The sequence below is a fragment of the Aspergillus campestris genome (genome assembly GCF_002847485.1).
Source record: "Aspergillus campestris IBT 28561 chromosome Unknown P168scaffold_8, whole genome shotgun sequence".
Lineage (NCBI taxonomy): Eukaryota > Fungi > Ascomycota > Eurotiomycetes > Eurotiales > Aspergillaceae > Aspergillus > Aspergillus campestris.
Genome location: NW_020194343.1, coordinates 761,698 through 779,605, shown reverse-complemented (window position 1 = coordinate 779,605; position 17,908 = coordinate 761,698). Strand labels below are relative to the sequence as shown.

The following is a 17,908-nucleotide window of genomic DNA, read 5'->3' as shown; positions in this document are numbered from 1 at the left end:
CTTCGGTGTATCTCTTCTTATCGGTATCAATCGCCATAAACTAACTAGTCCGCCTCATCCTCGCCATCAACGTCGGCTATCAGTACTCCGTAGTATAAAACCTATGAGTCAATTTCATCCAAGCTATACCCAAACCAAGCCATTCGCCATCCATACCGAACCGATAACAAGCCTGGATATGGGAAGGTTGAGGCGGACCCGTCCCATGCCTAATACAGACACCGGGTGTGGTGGCCCGTTAGTGGCTCGGGATGCCGATGGCGCTGGCGCTGGCGCTTGGATAAGATGCCGGGATTCCGTGGGTCTGGTGTTGTTTTTACCCTGGTTGCGGATAGTTAGTACAGTAGTTCCCGGGATGGGTGTGCGTTAGGGGAATGTTGAGGTGAGGGATTTTCGGATTGGGCTGGTTGGAATTGTGTTGAAATAATAGAGATGGATAGGGAGACGCTTGGTTGACATTAACATCAAGAGGTGTAGGGTACTCCATATAGAATAGGCAGTTTATAGGTGGGACAGTCAAGGTGCTTGACTCATGACAGCTTAGTGCGTGCGCACTTTGTACAGACTATATGTACAGACAGTTTACTTACTACTGACGCCACCCGCACCCGGTCAGGTCCACATTCTACTTCTAGACTTTGTCGGACTCGGATGATGGTCCCCTTCCCGTTAGTGTTGGAAATGGAAGCTTTAGTATGTGGTTGTGTGCTTTGTTCTCCACTGGGTGATGTATGTAGTTCGGATAGAAAAAGGATTGGGATTTGGAACACAGGAAAGAAAAACTAGAGGGTATTGTTTGGCGATGGTTGTGTGGGTCTATCCGGATGCATGTCATTCCATGAGCTAAATGTGATTGTGATTGTGATTGTGATATCATGGCTTGCGTCAAGGTAGTTGTGGTCTTGGTATTCGCAGTGGCCGGTTGAGGATAGGATGTAAGGAGAATTTGTATTTTTACTATTTAGAAATATCGGCATGCCGTCTACAGGCTCGCTGGGGATATGTTTCATCATCCACCTAATGTTTAGTACGCTAGATGCTCAATGCATGCACTAAGAGTAGTACTGTATCAGAAACTGGTGTGTGCCCGTAGAGTATGACCGTCGCGGAAATTCCCGATCACCCACCGAAGCTGTGAAGTGGCCCCGGGAGCACCCGGGATTGACTAGTCCGATAATACATACACCGGTTGCTCGGTTGATATAAGTACCGTATTTTACCTGATATCCGAAGGATCAATTGAATACGATCGTCGCTGTACTATTGTTTATCTCGGTGCTCGACCTGAAGAAATGAAATATCGTCTGACGAAGGTAGGTAAAGTATGGTATGTACTTATATGGTCTTTCCTGAATCCTGCTCCTGACAAATCTGCACCCACCTCCATTGTCACATTGATGATGTGTTGACCGGCATGATCGTCCATAGTGGAGCCTGCCAGGTGGATGGATTCCACCCTGAAATGTCTGATTCTGGTAGATGTTACATAAGCTGTTCTATTTCTTCACATGCATTGAACATATGGCACTATTGTCTTGCCTGGTTCTTCAACCGACGGAAAGAAACAGACAACATTCTGCAGTTGACAATGTACGACTGAATAGGCGGATCATGTGTGACATAGGTGCAGATAGTGGAACTCTCCCTATTGTCCTGTTCGAATCCTGACGAGTAGGGATCGAACACGGCTAATTTCGATACACCATCGTTAGGGATTTGTAGATCGAGGACCGTGGGCGCGGGAATGGCGATCCTTTGTTTAGTAGATTCAGGGGTGTTTTGTTCTAGAATTGATTGATTGATTTTCTGCTTGATAGTGGAAGATATCTTAATAAGACAGAAGAAAGATTGTAGGAGGTACTTGATGAGAATCCTTGAAGATGCCAATTGATACTAATAATCCCTCGCGATAAGAGTATAACGCCGGGTAATGCATCTACCGCCGACATATTAGGCGACCGAGGTATCACATCTATCCCATTATTCTCTAATCAGTCTGATGTACAATGATCATAATGTCAAGAAATATCATTTATCGCTGCAGTGACCAGTAGGACAGCCGATCGGCTCCACGTTGTGACTCGCGGCCAAATTCTCCGGTATGTACGTCAGTCAGCGTAACTCCGGATTCCATACTTACCTAAGTATTCATCTCACATCATTCTTCCGTTCGCTGCACCACCGAGTTTGTTTGATCCTGCTTTTAGATTGTCATTCCATGGGTTGATTTGCCTCTTTGAACTTTCCCCTGATTGAACTTTCCCATAGCGGACGGAATCCTTCCTGTCCAGGGATTACAATCTCCCAGATAGGCGTCCATCGCATCATCGGCAATCCAAACCTAGAAGGCTAGAAGCCTCGGAGTCAGCGGTCCCACCGGCCACACACGTCTTAAGACTTAAAATAGCAAATCACAAAGTCAAAAGGTGCGGATCTCCGGCACCATCCAACAAGTCGAACAACGAGCGCCGACGGAAACGGCAGGCTGAGAGCCCCACCTTCGAATCATTCTCTTGACTCTTCCTTGCCCGGGTGGGGCCTTGCGAATCTGGACACCCACCAGTCGATCCCTTGGCCCAACTGTGGCCCCATTTGCGCCATAGATAGCTGGTTCATCTTTGTATCTTGTGTCATAATTTCAATTTTTCATCATTTTTTCATTCTTTTATTTTTTTTTAATTCTTTGATTTTTTATTCCTTATTTTCTATTATTTTTCAACGCAATCTCTTGTTCCCATTAGATAATTCTTGATTTTTTTCCATTCCCGCTCGGTTTTTAATATCTGTCGCCTTCCCTCCACTCTCTTTCCCCTTCACTCACCTTATCACCACATCTTTTCAACCCCCCCACCTCTGCGTCGGGTTTCCCTTCTCTCCCCGAAAGCTGCCGGTCTGCGCGGCTGCCGGTTGAATCGCTATGGCTCTCAGTTTCTTTGGCGCGGGTTCAAGCCACGCCAAATACTTCGATATCCGGTAAGCTTCCGCCACCCTAATCTCCACCAGTCGCTTGCATGGACTGACATCTGCCGACAATGACAGCCTCGATGAAGATTATATCGTTTTTCGCGGCGGCGAACAGGAGGCCGCGAGTGCCCATCTGAGTGGGAAGCTCATCCTTTGCCTATCGGAGCCGCTCTCCATGAAATACATCCGACTTCACCTGACTGGAATTTCTCGCGTCTGGTCAGTAATTGATGTCATCTCTGCGATCGCGATTCCAAACTAACGGGGCTTTAGTTGGCATGTACCGTCTAGTTCCGCTGGCGGCGGTAGAAAGTCGTGGAGGGAACGCGCGTTCTACGAGAAGACTTGGAAATTCCGCGATCCCGGGAAAAGCAAGACGGAAATCCTTCCAGCCGGGAATTATGAATACCCCTTCGACGTGATCCTCGAAGGTTCCATGCCCGAGAGTGTCGAGGGCCTCCACGATACCTACGTTACCTACCGCTTCAAGGCAGAGATCGGTCGCAAGTACGCCAAGGATATTATCGTCAGACGCCCGCTACGTATCATTCGGACGCTGGAGGCTAGCGCGCTTGAGCTCTCCCATGTGATGGTAATTCCAACCGCTGTCCTGAACTCGTGTATGGGTGATGTGCTAACTGACTGCGATGTAGTCTGTGGAAAACGTCTGGCCCAATAAGATCGAGTATTCCATCAGCACGCCGACAAAGGCCATCATCTTCGGAACTGCCGTTCAGGTGGATTTTAAACTCATCCCGCTGCTCAAGGGCCTCACGATTGGAAGTATCACGACCCAGCTTGTCGAGAGCCACGACCTCACGCTGAACCCCGAGGATCCCCATGCGATCCGCAACACATACAAGAATACCCGAACCATCTTCACCGACGAGCATCAGCTTGACCCTGAGAATGGGCTGGAGATCATCGACGATTCGGCAGAAGGATATCAATTCACACGTTGCCTGGATTTGCCCAAGACTCTCACTCGGTGTCTGCAAGACACTGATACCAGAGGAATCAAAGTGCGGCACAAGTTGAAGTTCCGTGTCCAGCTCCTCAATCCTGATGGTCATATTAGCGAGGTACGTAACGCGGTCGTGTACTGACGCATGTGACCCCCAGCTAACGTTTTGCAGTTGCGGGCCACCCTTCCCGTGTCCATCTTCATCTCGCCAAATCTGCCGATTGACGATGACAACAACCTTGTTGACCAGACGCCCCGATCAGCTCAGCGAGCAATCGAAACTATCGCTCAACAAGCTCCTCCGCTTTATGGGGACCATCAGTTTGACCAACTGTACAGCGAGGTTGATCTGTCGGGCTACCGGACCCCCGGACCCGCCAGCGGCCGCGAAACCCCCTTTGGCTGTTTGAGTCGCAACCTTTCTTCCGAGAACCTCGCCTCCATGAATGCTTTGACGACGTCCGATATCTCGGCATCGGCCCTGCACAGTCGACTGTCCAATCTCCATGCGACGGGACACAACCATCCTTCCCCTCCGGAGCTGGACGACCCTCGCCGCCTTGGCCTCCCCACCGACTACTTTGGCCGCGTCTCAGGTTCCCATAGCCCGGTCACGCCCGGTCTTTCTCGCCGACCTTCCGACGAAGCCGTCGATCACGACCGCACGCCATCCGGGGCTGCCACGCCGTTCTGCCCGCAATTTACCGAAGTGGAGACGCTTAGCCGGGTGCCCAGTTATTCCACGGCCGTTCGCACCACGGTGCGTCCGTGTGATTCCGAATTGCCGGATTACCAGGCCGTGGTTTCGAGTCACAGTGCGATCCCGACGCCGCAGCAAGCACACGTCCGAACTGGCGTTCGTGGGCCTGCCGCGCGCTCTTCTCTTATTGATGTACTACACCGGCCTGGCCTTTCCCACCTTCGCTCCACCAGTCACGCTGACGATTCGGAACGCAGTCTTCGTCTCACCCAAGCCCGCGCCCAGGTCTAGTTTCCTAAGGCAGACTTGTGGACCGAACCCGACTTTCCATATCACGATCACGACCCCCTCTGCTTGGCGCTGGACGCTGAGATAATTTCGCATTCTAGCAATCTCCCATCACCTGTCCCGAATGACAAAGGAAACATGCCACAGCACGTGTGTGTATTCCAGCGTCTGTGCATTTGGAAGCTTCACACCGCGGATGCTTTTTTGCCGACGAACTTATGCTTTCTACACTCATCCATACACTTAGACACGGAACGGCGCGGTTAATTAGAGGTGGCGTTATCTTGTTTGCTTTTTTTTTTTTTTTTTCTTTTCCAGATCGAGGGATTGACGGATTGGACGTCCCGGATGGGGTTGTCCTCTGAATAGGACGATGGTGGGTTTGGAATCTTCAACGGACAGCATGAGTTACGCATTTTTAAGACAAAAGCAGGAACACAGTACATAATCATTATTCTCATAGGATACATCTATTAAATCAACATATGATCCGTCAAGGATCAACCATGATATCATTTCACAGCCAACCCATGTCGTCTACGCCACTGAAGCGGTGGCGCCTGATTTCCTCGATCATAGCAAAGCAATTGACCTTACTTATACACCCAAATCCGTAAAAAGCAAGCTTTATATCACAGTCTTACCGAATAGACATTCCCCTGAGACGGAAGTATAAAAGCGGTGTGTCCGTGTCAGGCCAGGCCCGCAAGCGACCAGCGGAGGATAACATGAATGAGGGGTAAAATACTCCCGGCAGAAAGCGGTGACGCGGTGACTTCATCGGCTGTCTGGGCTTTCCGGCGATCATTTCCCCTTATTCCTCCTTCTCCCTGATGAAAACCGGTGCGTTTGTTGAGGAAAGGTATTAATTATTCCCCTTGGATTTGACACCTCTATTTTTCTCCCTGGATCAGTCTGTGCTTATAGGGGAATGTGTGTTTGATTATTCTACTATTTCGTTGAAACCTCACCGCTCTCTCATTCGTTGGTGGTCTTGCCACAACGTACGATTGATTCTCCGGATTAACTACACCCCCCGCCAACTGAAGTTCTCCGCAACGACTGCACTGAACTGCGTAGTGCAAGTTCTCTACCTACACCTTTCACACCCAGGTAGAATATACACTAGCAGCAACAATGTCTGCCACAAGCAGTCCCGTGGATGCGAAGCTCCCGCATCGTTCCTCGACGATGAGGAGCTCCGTGACCGGTCCGGACCGCCGGGCTTCTATGAGCGACGATGAGGCCATCCCGGATTCCGATAGCAGTGAGGTTAGTATCTGTAATATGGTGGCTGGATATCGGCTTGTGTTGTACTGTCAAGCTAATGCGTGCGACTACCTAGACTACGAATCTCCTTGTTGAGCGCCTCCGCGCTTGGAAGCATATGTGCGGCAACTTGGAGGACTTTGTTAGTGTTACTGCTAAGGTGCAGAAGTCGCAGTCGAAGGACTATGAGAAGGTTCTTAAGGTGGGTTTGTTTGGATGCTGTGTGTTGGTATGTTGGATGGGTGCTGATTGGGGATAGACTGTTAGCGATCCCCTGAAAGAGGGGCACCATTTCTCGCAGAGCGTTGGAGGCGTTTCTTCTATGTTTGAGAATATTCGCGCCAATACTCAGGTATGTAGTCCCTTCGTCCCTGGGATTGCTGTGTGCTAAATGTCCTAGGGAATGGTCAGCATGTACCTCGACGGAGAGAAGAACTTGAGGACCTCCGTCCTTCCGGCCCTGGAGCGTCTCCACAAGGAAATCAAGAACAAGTCGAAGGAGCTGGCGACCGGTGCGTCCAAGAGTGCCAAGGCCGTCGAGAAGGCCCGCCAAACCACCCAGAAACACATCGAGCTCCTGGCCACGCAGACGGCCACGTTTGACGCTGCCGCCGGAAACAAGGTCGAGACGGCTAGTGACCCGTACCTGCTGCGCCGCGGCGTCAACCACCGCCTCAACAAACAGGTGATCGAGGAGAACAACAACCGCTCCGACATCATCGCCGTGCAGAACAACTTCCAGCAGTTCGAGGCCCATGTGCTCCAGACCATCCAGGCCGCCATGGAGCAGTTCACCGTCTTCGTGAACGGCCAACTAGAGCGCCAGCGCACCATGTACTCCGATATCCTGGGCGCCACCCAGCGCATCCCCCCCGAGTTTGAGTGGGTCAACTTCATCACGAGGAACGACCAGGCCCTCGTCGACCCCGACGGGCCCCCGCGTTCGCTGGCCAACATCAACTTCCCGAACCAGGACCACCGCTCCACCCAGCCCCTCGTCGAAGGCAGCCTGGAACGCAAGTCTCGCGCCGTCATCAAGGGCTACAACTCGGGCTTCTACGTCGTCTCGCCCGCGCGCTACCTGCACGAGTTCAAAGACAACGACGACTTCCAGAAGGATCCCGCCCCAGAGCTCTCCCTGTACCTGCCCGACTGCTTGGTCGGCGCCATCGACGGCGCCAAATTCAGCGTCAAGGGCAAGGACGTCTCCAGCGGCAAGGTCGGCAACGCCTTCCACACCAACACCGAGCTGCACTTCAAGGCCCACAGCGCCAGCGAGGCCGAAAAATGGCACAAAGCCATCCAGGACGCCTCCAGCGGGCCCACCCTGCAGACCAACACCGCTGCCACCGCCGCTGCCACCGTCGCCAGCCCCACCGCAACCTCCCAGCCCGCCAGCCCGGCCGTCGCCACCGGCGCCGGCGGTGCCTCCCCTCCGGGTCAACAGCCCCCGGCCTACGGCGATCACCAGAACGACCCCGTCTCTCCCGCCGCAACGGGTCCCAGCGACGCTGCGCAGAGCCCTGTGTCTCCCGCAGGAGTCAGCCGCACCAACACCTCGGCGTCAGGGTTCTCGGCGGCGGGAGTCAGCCGCACTAACACCTCGGCTTCAGGGCTCAGCGGCACGGCGGGCAAAAGCGATAAGGCTTAATTTTTCCCAGAGGGCAAGCGATGTTTTCTTCTCTCCTTACTTTAATCTTTTTATGTCGATAGTATTGCCTTGGTCTCGTATACCTCTGACCCGTTCATATCATATCATATCATATCATATTATTGTGGCCCTCTATGCTTTTCGATATACCACACATACACACACACACACACACACACACACTTTATGCTAGTCTAGCTTAGTTAACTACTCCGCTTAATGAAGTGCTTTCAGTTTCTCAATATTTGCTATTTCCCCCTCAATTTACACTGTAGCTCATATAGTCAATGGAAATGAAAAACAAAAACGAGTTTGATCATCTTGCGCATGATAATGAGCGAGATGTTAACGCATGCATGGGTGGTTGGGTAGGTATCACTGATGATATACTGAAATACACAAGTATCCCTATGCACGAAGCACCATGCTTTTGATTTATGCTCAACTTGGTATAGCCAATTCCTATGAACAAGTTTGTTGGTCTCCATTTTCCGAAGCGGGGTGGTCCGTCATCAGCAGGAGAACAGGTGGAAGAGCACAGATAGCCATACGTACATGTAGGCATGCATACGTACATACTACAAATAAAGATAGAAATATGTGATAAGGACGCTGTGGTATGTATGTATGCCATGTGGAACAGCATCAGGCGAAGAAGGAAGTACATGTAATGGGAGGGATGAGGGACGAGGAGGATGAATCGTATGTCTCGTGACAGGCAACTTAATAGAAACAGAAGAACGATGATAGAGCTAAGCTAGGGAGATAAAGAAGAGGAAGATGCAGTAGGTAAGGTAAGGTAGCTTTTAAGGTTTAAAAGTCCTCTGGGCTCTCCAGATCTTCTAGCTTCTGGCTGAGAAACCTCCCCAGGGCGGCGGATTTGGATTCCAGCGCGAGGAGGATAGCGGGTGAAGCGGAGAGGTTCAAGCTGGAGAGACGGGCGAGGTCGTCTGTGCGGTCGATCTCGTACTGCGATTCGAGCTGCGCGTCTGCGCGGATGGTGGTGTCACTGTGGCTGCGGGAGATGCTGTAGGGGCGTCCGTTTGTGGGGGTGCCGTTGGGGCCACTTGTGTCTGCGCCGTCGGGGGCTTGTTTGGTGGAATGGCCGTTTTGGGTTGTTGCACCCTCGGGCTCGTGTTTGGAGGGTCCGACGGCGGCGAGGAGGACTCGGTCAGCGATTCGGGTCACGACTGCGACTAGGTCGTCGAGCTCGAAGACGATCGAGCCTACGTCGCCGAGGGAGATCGATTGCGCGGTCACGTAGGAGGACGGGTGGCTGGCTGGGTTGACGCCTGTGAGGTTACCGCTTGATGCGGTCTTCGCGTAGCATGTGTAGGCGGCGCCGTAGGTTGCGCTAAGGTTGCGTAGCTGTCGCGTGGGGAGGGGAGAGCCGTAGGCGAAGATCGCTCCGTTGGTACCGAATACTCTATATGTGCAGGACTCGCGATTAGCAGGGACTGGATAGGAGGGTACCGTTGTAGGTGACTGTACAGGATAGAGGTGATCTCCGGCGGGGAAAGATTGTCTTCAAGGAGGCCCCCGAGGGCCTCCGCGTCGAGCATCTTTATGTCCGGAAGGCCGGGAATCATGATGGCGGTGCAGTTGTCGTGTCCGGCTCGTTTGTTTGAGTAGGCCAATGACTGGCGGGAGAACAATCTTCGGGGGAAAGAGATATGCTATCCCAGTATTCGCTATCGTCGTGACCGCACTATATCTGTTCGTTTTGGGTTTTTGGGCGTGTTGGAATTGGACCGGCGCAAGAAGGATGGCGGGGTTCGTATACCTCGGTTCCGCGGAGTCGTTTTGTACTGGGGAATGATCTTCGGCCATTTTGTTAGTTACTAGAAACTGTCCCTTGACAGAGCCGCTTATAAAACAGGAACAACTCAATTAAACACAGATAGAACAGCAATCCGGCGACCAACAGTTATATGGAGACGAGAAACACGGCTTGAACGGACTGGACACCGGGCTGCATCAACACGAGATACAGGTCGCACAGGATATGCATGCAAATGGAACAGAAGACCGGCTTTCTTGTTTTTACACAATGGAAGAGAGGAAAAAGGACCAGTTCATTTCCAGCGTACAATCCCCTTGTATTCCATGGTGGAAAGCAGTCGGGGACACAGGGCGACAATCGCGGGGAAGAGAAGTGATACCCTTGCGGATCGCGGAGAGGAAGAGGAATGATAGACTAACCTTTACAAATTGAATTGAGAACTCTGTAGCGACCGGCGCTCTAGAGAAGAAACCAAGAAGCAAGGGGAGTGGTGATCAGAAGAAGTAGGTTGAGGGGTTGTGGATGAATGGCGAAGAGAGTTGGAGAGCTCGCGGTTTGGTTGAAGTCGGGGAAGAAGTCGATCAGCTCCTGTTTGGGACTAGCAGCCGATCGACGTCATCCTCCTCTGTTTACTGAACTTTCTATCGTACTTCCACCTTTACTCCATTCTCTAGGTATCCTTATAGATACTCCAATATGTTCTTGGAATGGCTTTATGATCGCTGACTAGCCAAAGGATCGATTCAATATTACTACATTTGGCAATGCAACCCACGTGTGGAGCTCCATCGGTTTTGTCCTAGTACCAACAGCAGGTACTGTTGTACTTGGAGGCTTTGGCATTAATACACTAACTGATCACGCTACGAGTGGGCGTGTCTAGCGTATAGGAGGAAGTTCAGGAGTTGTTTCTACTGCTCACTCTCCCTGTCATCCAGTCGATTCGCTTGGAAGACAGCACTTTCTGCCGAATCTCTCAAGACATCCTATTGACTACTCAACATCACCCATCTGAGGTCCCATTCAATCCTCGGTGATATAGAATGCCTTTGGATCAGAAAGAGTTCACCGATGCGGTTCCCCACCCGAAGATTGGCACCCCGATCGATTCGCCCGATGCCAAACCCTGGTATTCAATCGGCCCAGGCATCTGGGAGCTGCTACTGAATGGAGATCAGAGGTCGGAAAATAAGTCTGTTCTGCAATGGTACGATCCTGGCACGAAATCCGTGCAGAACAACCCCATTGTGCACACCTATTACGAGGAAGTCTGCTTTCTCCAGGGAGGGTTGAAAGACATCACCCTTGGACAGGAATGGGGAATGGGAGCCTACGCCTACCGAAGACCCGGCATGAAGCATGGTCCATATGTGGCTTCAGCAGAAGGTTGTCTACAGTTTGTTAAACTCATGGCGGCGGCTGAAGGTTAGGCGAAACTCGACGTGGCAGTACGAATGAAGGGACTATCTTAGCACACCATAAACAGAGGGATCGAGTCGAAATATACTATCTCTTGAAACATGGACCCAAGGAACCACTGGTTCTGATCAAGTAGTAGGTGGAACTGGGAGAATTCAAGATGTTAGCCATGATGAACGTCATCGGGCGAGACCCCACATTTCCCAGGCCAGTATCGGTTTTTTCCCCTCATTCCGCTCACTAATCCCGCCTTAAAACTTGACCCCTCCTTTCGATCCTGAACTTCCTCTCCTCCTATCCCTATGTTCGCCAATCGCGCCTTTTCTTTCCTTCCTACCACTTCCTTCCTCAGGGTCCTCACGCCACGCTTCTCTATCATTCCAGGTGGGTTCAATTTCCTTGGAGATTTCCCCACATGAGCCGATCGCAAATACTCACATCGTTTGCAGCTACCAATCGAACAATCGCAACCATGGCGACGGAGACTTCCAAGTACAAGCTTAACCGTTAGTCGCTATGTATCCCCCGGATGATGATTGCTGTCCTGACAATGGCTCGAATCAGACACCATGCTCCGGGTCAAGGACCCAAAGAAGTCCGGTGGGTAGCTTCCACGCCCTCCCAGTGACATCCGACTTACAGATGGTTTTCTTCGGCCAGTGGAATTCTACAAGTTCCTGGGCCTCAGCCAAATCCAGCAGCTCGACTTCCCCGACAACAAGTTCTCCCTTTACTTCCTCGCGTACAACGGCGCCCAATCGCTGCAGGGCGACCGTCACTGGACAGACCGCAATGGCGTGTTGGAACTGACGCACAACTACGGAACGGAGAATGACCCCAACTACAGCGTGGCCAATGGCAACACCGAGCCCCACCGTGGCTTTGGACACATTGCTGTCTCGGTGGACAACATCGAGGTCGCATGCAAGAGACTCGAGGACGCCGGCTACCCGTTCCAGAAGAAACTGACCGATGGTCGGATGAAGAACATTGCGTTTGCCAAAGACCCCGATGGATACTGGGTCGAGATCATCCGTCGCCACGACCAGGATGTCGGGACGGCGACCGACCCCAGCAGCTACCGGCTCAACCACACGATGCTCCGCGTCAAGTCCGCCGAGACCAGCCTGAAGTTCTACCAGGAGGTCATGGGCATGACGCTCCTGCGCACCAGCGAGAACAAAGATGCCGCTTTCAACCTCTACTTCCTGGGATACCCCAACTCCAACCCCAAGCAGCAGGAGGGTGTCAGGAATCCGGTCGCGGAGTGGGAAGGCCTCCTCGAACTGACTTGGAACTACGGTACGGAGAAGCAGGAGGGGAAGGTGTACCATGACGGAAACAGCGAGCCGCAAGGCTTCGGACATATCTGTACGTTGGCTTGGTCCTATAATCCACCCTGATCGTGTGTTGGCCACTGACAAACTTAGGTGTCTCGGTCGATGATCTCAACGCCGCCTGCGACCGCTTCGAGTCGCAGAATGTCAACTGGAAGAAGCGCCTGACCGACGGGCGCATGAAGAACGTGGCCTTCGTGCTCGATCCCGATGGATACTGGATTGAGGTGATCCAGAACGAGACCCTGAAGCGCAGCAGTAACTGGTAAACGGGCTTCAATAATGCGTGTAGATAGTTAATTTCATAGTAGCCCGACAAATCTGTCAGAATGTTGTCCCCATAATTGAGTAATAATAGTCACTGTCTGTTCTTAACTACACCATTTACAATGTGGTGGATATCGTAAGATCGGACTTAACATTCTAGTTTGTGTCTACAGAGGGAGATCGACAGAAATAAATATCCCGGACGTGCAGCCACACGTGCATCAATCGCATTGTCAACACGGTCGCACGCTGACCGGAGATATGTTCAACAAAAAAACCTAATATCAGCCAAGCTCGCAATCCTTGTTTCCACATACCCCAAGCGTCTCGCCCGGTCCCATAAAAGTAAAGCCCGAGATGTCAGAAACCGATCCACCGATCTTCTTCCACTCGCTTTTCCCCTTTCGCACGCGCAATGACTAATACCTCCACCATCATTGTCGCACGCCTCCCCCGATAACCGACATGCTCTCTTTTGCCGGAGTCGGGTAATACGATGTTCTGACGAGCTGCTTGATCCTCTTTGGCTCCGAAAAGAGAGACAGACAGAAAGAGAGAGCTTCACCCCGCCCCCGCGCCCCACTTCCACCCTGCGGCCATGCAGTCGCAGTCGGAGAAGCCCAAGAAAGCGCCGCGCAAGCACCTTACTACTGCATGTGTGCCGTGCCGCGAGAGTAAGATCAGGGTATACATATTATCTTTTCAGCTCACGTCACGTCGACGGGAGCTGAGCGTCGTCGTAATAGTCTCCTTCAAGATACTGACACTTCTTACTAGTGCGATGGTGCGACTCCGCATTGTAACAACTGTGAACGAAAAGGGAAGGCTTGTAAATACCAGCATGGCGAGGATAAACGGAAGTAGGTCTTCGCCACTCTGTTTCTTGATATAGGCGACTTTGTGTCTTTTAAAAGGAATGCGGGCCTGCGTGCAGAGCGACAGGCGACTGACTTCGCTGGAGTACGAAGAGCCTGGAGACGCTGCGCAGGATTGCTTTCCCTCCCTGGTTCGATTGGCGCTGATTGTGTGTTTGTTACCAGAGTGTCGCTCCGTCCTGCGACAGAGTTGTTTTCCGCGCGGATCGACCAGTTGTGCCAGTTCATCTATGATAATGGCTTGGAGCCGCCTCCCATGAATCCTGAAGATGAGTCGGGGATGAAGAGGGTGTTGGAAACGCTCCAGATTCCTCGGAAAGCCATATACAGAGATTATTCTGAAATGGTGGGCGAGCAAAACGGACAGCACCATGCAGCTATCTCTGGAACCGCGGACCCTAGCCTGCCGGCACCTTTGACCAGGGAGGGGCACATGCGCGTGAACGAGAGTACTACTGGCGTCCCCATGTCATCTTCAAACGTGATATCTGACCAGGGGTTCATTCCGTCATCGAAAAGTCCCGAATCAATCAACGCTCTGGGAATGAATCTGTCCCCAGCGAGAGCCTATCCCTCCTCGCATTGGGCACTTGCCCTCCCAACTGCCGAGAGTTTCGATGCGCTATGTGCGAACATGATAGGCGGACCCGGCGTTACACCGGACGGCAGTGGCAGTGCCAGTCCCGCGAGCTTTCACCCGTTGTGGGACAGCATGCCGCAGCAACCCGGGGAATCTCTCGGACAGCCGCGCGACAACCGAGAGTACTATGACAGCGACAGCGGGGAAGAGGACGAGGCAGAGAAGGACGTGATCGAGCAACTATCGCATCGCATCGGAACGCTGAAGATTGCCGGAGACGGCCACCTGCGATTCTACGGCGCGACCTCTAACCTGAACTTGGTAGATGTCTCGGCGACACAACAGCGCCAGCGCCCTGATGCGCGGTCCATCCGCCACGACGGGCAAGATATCTTGAACCACCTGCGTGTTGGGCAGCCCGTCGATCCAGTTCTCGAAGACCACCTGGTCGAGCTCTACTTCACCTGGCAAAACCCCAGTACCTACGTAGTGGACAAGGAGATGTTCATGATCGCGAGATCGAGATGGCGGAACGGATGCGACGATACTCCATTCTATTCCGAGGTGCTGACCAACGCAATGTACGTTCTGTGGACAGCTTTACTGTCTCTGCTGGTGCTAATGACATACCAGGTGTGCCATTGGAAGTGCATTCGAAGCGCGGTATCATCCGACGTTCATCACCTTTCCCAAATCCCTTTCGGAGTTTTTTGCAGATCGGGCCAAGGCGCTTTTGGAAATTGAGCTGGACTCGCCCTGCGTGGCTACGGTGCAAGCCCTTGTTATACTGAGTTGCCATGAAGGCTCGTCAAACCGGGATGCACGGGGCTGGCTTTATAGTGGTATGTCGTGTGTTGAGGGCTTTTAGACTGCCATGCTGATAAGAGCAGGGATGTCCATGAGACTGGCGTTTGATCTTGGTCTTCATCTTGATACGACCGTCTATGTGGAAAGAGGCGACATCAGCGCCCTTGAAGCTGATGTCCGCCGGGTGGCATTCTGGGGAAGCTATATTGCAGACCAGTACGTTTTTTGCCAGGAGACGGAGTATATATAAGCTAACTGATAATATAGCTTCTGGGGATTCTATCTAGGCCGTCCATTCCGGATGAACGCGGGAGATATCACGGTGATGAAGCCTGCGTCGGATTTGGGACATGGGAAAGAGAGCATATGGTACCCATACGGACACTTGCTGCAGTCGGAGGCCCTCAAGGGAGGAACCAAGAACCCGAACGAGCTGATTAGTAGGCAATTTGCCATTTTGTGGGAGATCATCTCGCCCGTTGGCCATATTCTGTAAGCACCTACCGGGTCTCTCTCTTGCCAACCGCTAACAATTGGTAGATACGGCTGCTCTGATATACCAAAACATGATCTGCAAAGACTGTGTCACCCCGTGACGGATGACCTATTCGCTTGGAGAGAGAATCTCCCCTCGAACTTGGATATCGACTTGGAGAACGACACAGTTCCAATCCTGCCGCACCTCTTGATGCTACAGTTAGTTCATCCCTCTCCCACACTTCCCCCTACCTTCTGTTAACCCACCCAGCCTACAATACCACCAAATAGTCATCTTCACCCACAGACCATGGGTCTCAAAAAGCTACATCCAACCCCGCGCCCCCCGCCAAGGACCCGGCTACCACCACGCCCGCAGAATGTGCATCGAATCCTCAATGGCCATAGCGCGACTCCTCCACATCTACGAAAAACACTACACCTTCCGCCGCATGAACAACCAAGTCGTCGCCATCATCTTCAGCGCAGCCCTCATGCTCCTCTACGTCACTATCTCCAACTCATCCCCGAGCAAGTCCACCACCAACACCACCATCAGCACCGGCCCTGAAAACCCAACCACCAACGCTGAAATGGTAGCCTACCTCAACCTCTGCTTCCGCGCCCTAGACGAACTAGGCCAGTCTTTCGAGAACGCGAAACGCACACGCGACTTCCTCGTCAGTCTCCAGCGCCGCTGGCAAGCGCACATGCGTCGCTCCAGTCCTAGGAAGAGACAGATCACTAACCGTCCCTCTTCACACACCCTCCACGCACCCGACCACATGTACTCATCGAGAAAGAAATCCAGAGTCGCACCCGCCGCTCCTCAAACCATACCACCCCCTCCACAAGCCACCCCGGTCACAAAACCAAACCCCCTACCGCAGGCCCTAGACGCAACGCAGCAGTTTGGCGCCTGTCAGCCCGGAGACCTGGACTGGATCCGCACTTCGGATCTGCAGTTCTTGTCGGAGCAGATTGCGGATGGGGGTGTTCCTGCTGTGGATAGAGTTACGCCTTATGTAGGTGGTGGTGGGGAGGGAGGAGAAGGGTTTCCTGCTGGTTCTGATTTTGGGCTTGGGGGTTGGTGGGATGGGTCTGGTGGGGGTGGGGGTGGGGGCGTTTCTTGATGTTAATATACTATATACTACTTTCTATATAAGTTAATAGTTACTGAGATGTGAATCTTATGGATACGAAGTCAAGTAGTAATTTCGTGAAAGACCAATATTGTCATGATTCTCACACTCAACAACCTAAAACTCTTATATCAAAAAACCATAGTATGTTCCATATATCCAAAAGTCATACTATATAACCAAGTTCCACAAGTGAAAACAAACCCAAGCCCAACATCATCATCCACCATCTACCTACCTACCTACCCTGAAACCCCCACCAAGCACCTACAACATCCCCACACCCCATCCCCTCCAAACACCGCGCAACTCCCCCCGCCACTCCTTCCGAGACTCCCCATCCCCAAACCCGAAATCCATCCCCGCCGAAAGTCGAAACTTCGTCCGCACCCCCTCGCGCGGAACGTACCCCGCAATCTCCCAGTCAATAATACCCAGCGAGCCTGTCGAGGTGTTCACAAGGAGGTTCGTAGGGCCAAGATCGCCATGATAAAAGACGAACGTAGACACATCCATGCAAATCTCGGTGCAGTTTTTCAGGAGCTGGGTTGGGGAGAGGGCGTCTGCGTTTGATATCTTGCTGTCGCCTTTGATGAGATATCGCTCTAGAAGGTGGTGTCCGTCTACGCCGCTGATGTATCGCCTTTCCAGACTGCTAAGTTGTGGCAGATATCAGCTACCTTGCCGATGTAATATCGGCGAAGTGTCTCGTCCATGCTGGGCCATGCCTCCTCGAGGAGCTGGCCCTCGACCCTTGAGACGATTAGGAAGTATCGCGAGTCACACTCGAAATGAGCGTATACGTCTGGGAAGACGAAACCGTGGACATGTTGGTCTTGGAGGAACTGCAGTGTGATGTGCTCTCTGGTTGTGTGGGGGTGGTCTGTGTGGTGTGCTTTTATGAAGGCTTCGCCGGCGCGCCAGACGGCGGATTGGTTGTTTACTGCGTGGACTCTTGAGATAGGGGAGGAGCTTTCTGTGAGGGGCTTGGAATCTGGATAGGGCTTGGGTGCAGTGGTGAGGGTGAAATGGCCGCCGTTGCTGTCGCTCCAGTGTGCTGCTGCGTCTGTGGGGGTTTTGGATGGGGGTGGTGATGGTGGTGGTGGTGGTGGTGGTGACGAGGAATGGGGGAGGAAATGTGTGTGGGAGATTAGCCAGGTGTTGGTGGTGACTTGTTGGATTGAGTTGTTGAGGTGTGGTTGGGGTGAGGTGGGCGCTGTCATGGTGGTTGTTGTTTTGAAGTGTAAGAGTTGAGAGTGAGATGTTAGTAGATTCTTTGTCTGTTTGTTGTACGACCAGTTATTGTATCCCTAACTTAAATCGCTGATATCTATGAATAATGGTTACTATCTTATCTAAGTAGGTAATATAGTATCATATAAATA

At 52.2% G+C, this 17,908-nt stretch overlaps 7 protein-coding genes across 7 annotated transcripts; 5 read left to right on the top strand and 2 right to left on the bottom strand.

Annotated features, from left to right (window-relative positions):
• Positions 1 to 2,917: 2,917 nt before the first annotated feature.
• On the top strand, positions 2,918 to 4,919 carry P168DRAFT_297996 (arrestin family protein; the record flags this gene model as incomplete). Its single annotated transcript, XM_024838228.1, has 5 exons — positions 2,918 to 2,973; positions 3,040 to 3,183; positions 3,238 to 3,556; positions 3,618 to 4,046; positions 4,101 to 4,919. The coding sequence occupies 5 exons, from the start codon at positions 2,918 to 2,920 to the stop codon at positions 4,917 to 4,919; spliced, it is 1,767 nt and encodes a 588-aa protein (XP_024691749.1).
• A 1,134-nt stretch (positions 4,920 to 6,053) lies between these two features.
• P168DRAFT_238472 (PH domain protein) lies at positions 6,054 to 7,836 on the top strand (the record flags this gene model as incomplete). The annotated part of the gene is made up of 4 exons (XM_024833616.1): positions 6,054 to 6,188; positions 6,262 to 6,414; positions 6,445 to 6,537; positions 6,586 to 7,836. The coding sequence occupies 4 exons, from the start codon at positions 6,054 to 6,056 to the stop codon at positions 7,834 to 7,836; spliced, it is 1,632 nt and encodes a 543-aa protein (XP_024691748.1).
• Positions 7,837 to 8,308: 472 nt separating this feature from the next.
• On the bottom strand, positions 8,309 to 9,425 carry P168DRAFT_305480 (uncharacterized protein; the record flags this gene model as incomplete). The annotated part of the gene is made up of 2 exons (XM_024838931.1): positions 8,309 to 9,262; positions 9,310 to 9,425. 2 exons carry the CDS (start codon positions 9,423 to 9,425, stop codon positions 8,650 to 8,652), a joined length of 729 nt encoding a protein of 242 aa, XP_024691747.1. The 3' UTR covers positions 8,309 to 8,649.
• Positions 9,426 to 10,662: 1,237 nt separating this feature from the next.
• P168DRAFT_319691 (uncharacterized protein) lies at positions 10,663 to 11,049 on the top strand (the record flags this gene model as incomplete). Its single annotated transcript, XM_024840303.1, has 1 exon — positions 10,663 to 11,049. One exon carries the CDS (start codon positions 10,663 to 10,665, stop codon positions 11,047 to 11,049), a length of 387 nt encoding a protein of 128 aa, XP_024691746.1.
• Positions 11,050 to 11,510: 461 nt separating this feature from the next.
• On the top strand, positions 11,511 to 12,644 carry P168DRAFT_297994 (lactoylglutathione lyase GLO1; the record flags this gene model as incomplete). Its single annotated transcript, XM_024838227.1, has 4 exons — positions 11,511 to 11,544; positions 11,603 to 11,638; positions 11,699 to 12,409; positions 12,469 to 12,644. 4 exons carry the CDS (start codon positions 11,511 to 11,513, stop codon positions 12,642 to 12,644), a joined length of 957 nt encoding a protein of 318 aa, XP_024691745.1.
• A 596-nt stretch (positions 12,645 to 13,240) lies between these two features.
• P168DRAFT_297993 (transcription factor domain-containing protein) lies at positions 13,241 to 16,568 on the top strand (the record flags this gene model as incomplete). Its single annotated transcript, XM_024838226.1, has 9 exons — positions 13,241 to 13,327; positions 13,420 to 13,502; positions 13,683 to 14,678; positions 14,731 to 14,939; positions 14,988 to 15,120; positions 15,172 to 15,396; positions 15,445 to 15,600; positions 15,653 to 16,406; positions 16,548 to 16,568. The coding sequence occupies 9 exons, from the start codon at positions 13,241 to 13,243 to the stop codon at positions 16,566 to 16,568; spliced, it is 2,664 nt and encodes an 887-aa protein (XP_024691744.1).
• A 282-nt stretch (positions 16,569 to 16,850) lies between these two features.
• On the bottom strand, positions 16,851 to 17,769 carry P168DRAFT_291291 (uncharacterized protein). Its single transcript, XM_024837380.1, has one exon. It carries the CDS (start codon positions 17,744 to 17,746, stop codon positions 17,147 to 17,149), a length of 600 nt encoding a protein of 199 aa, XP_024691743.1. The 5' UTR covers positions 17,747 to 17,769; the 3' UTR covers positions 16,851 to 17,146.
• Positions 17,770 to 17,908: the final 139 nt, after the last annotated feature.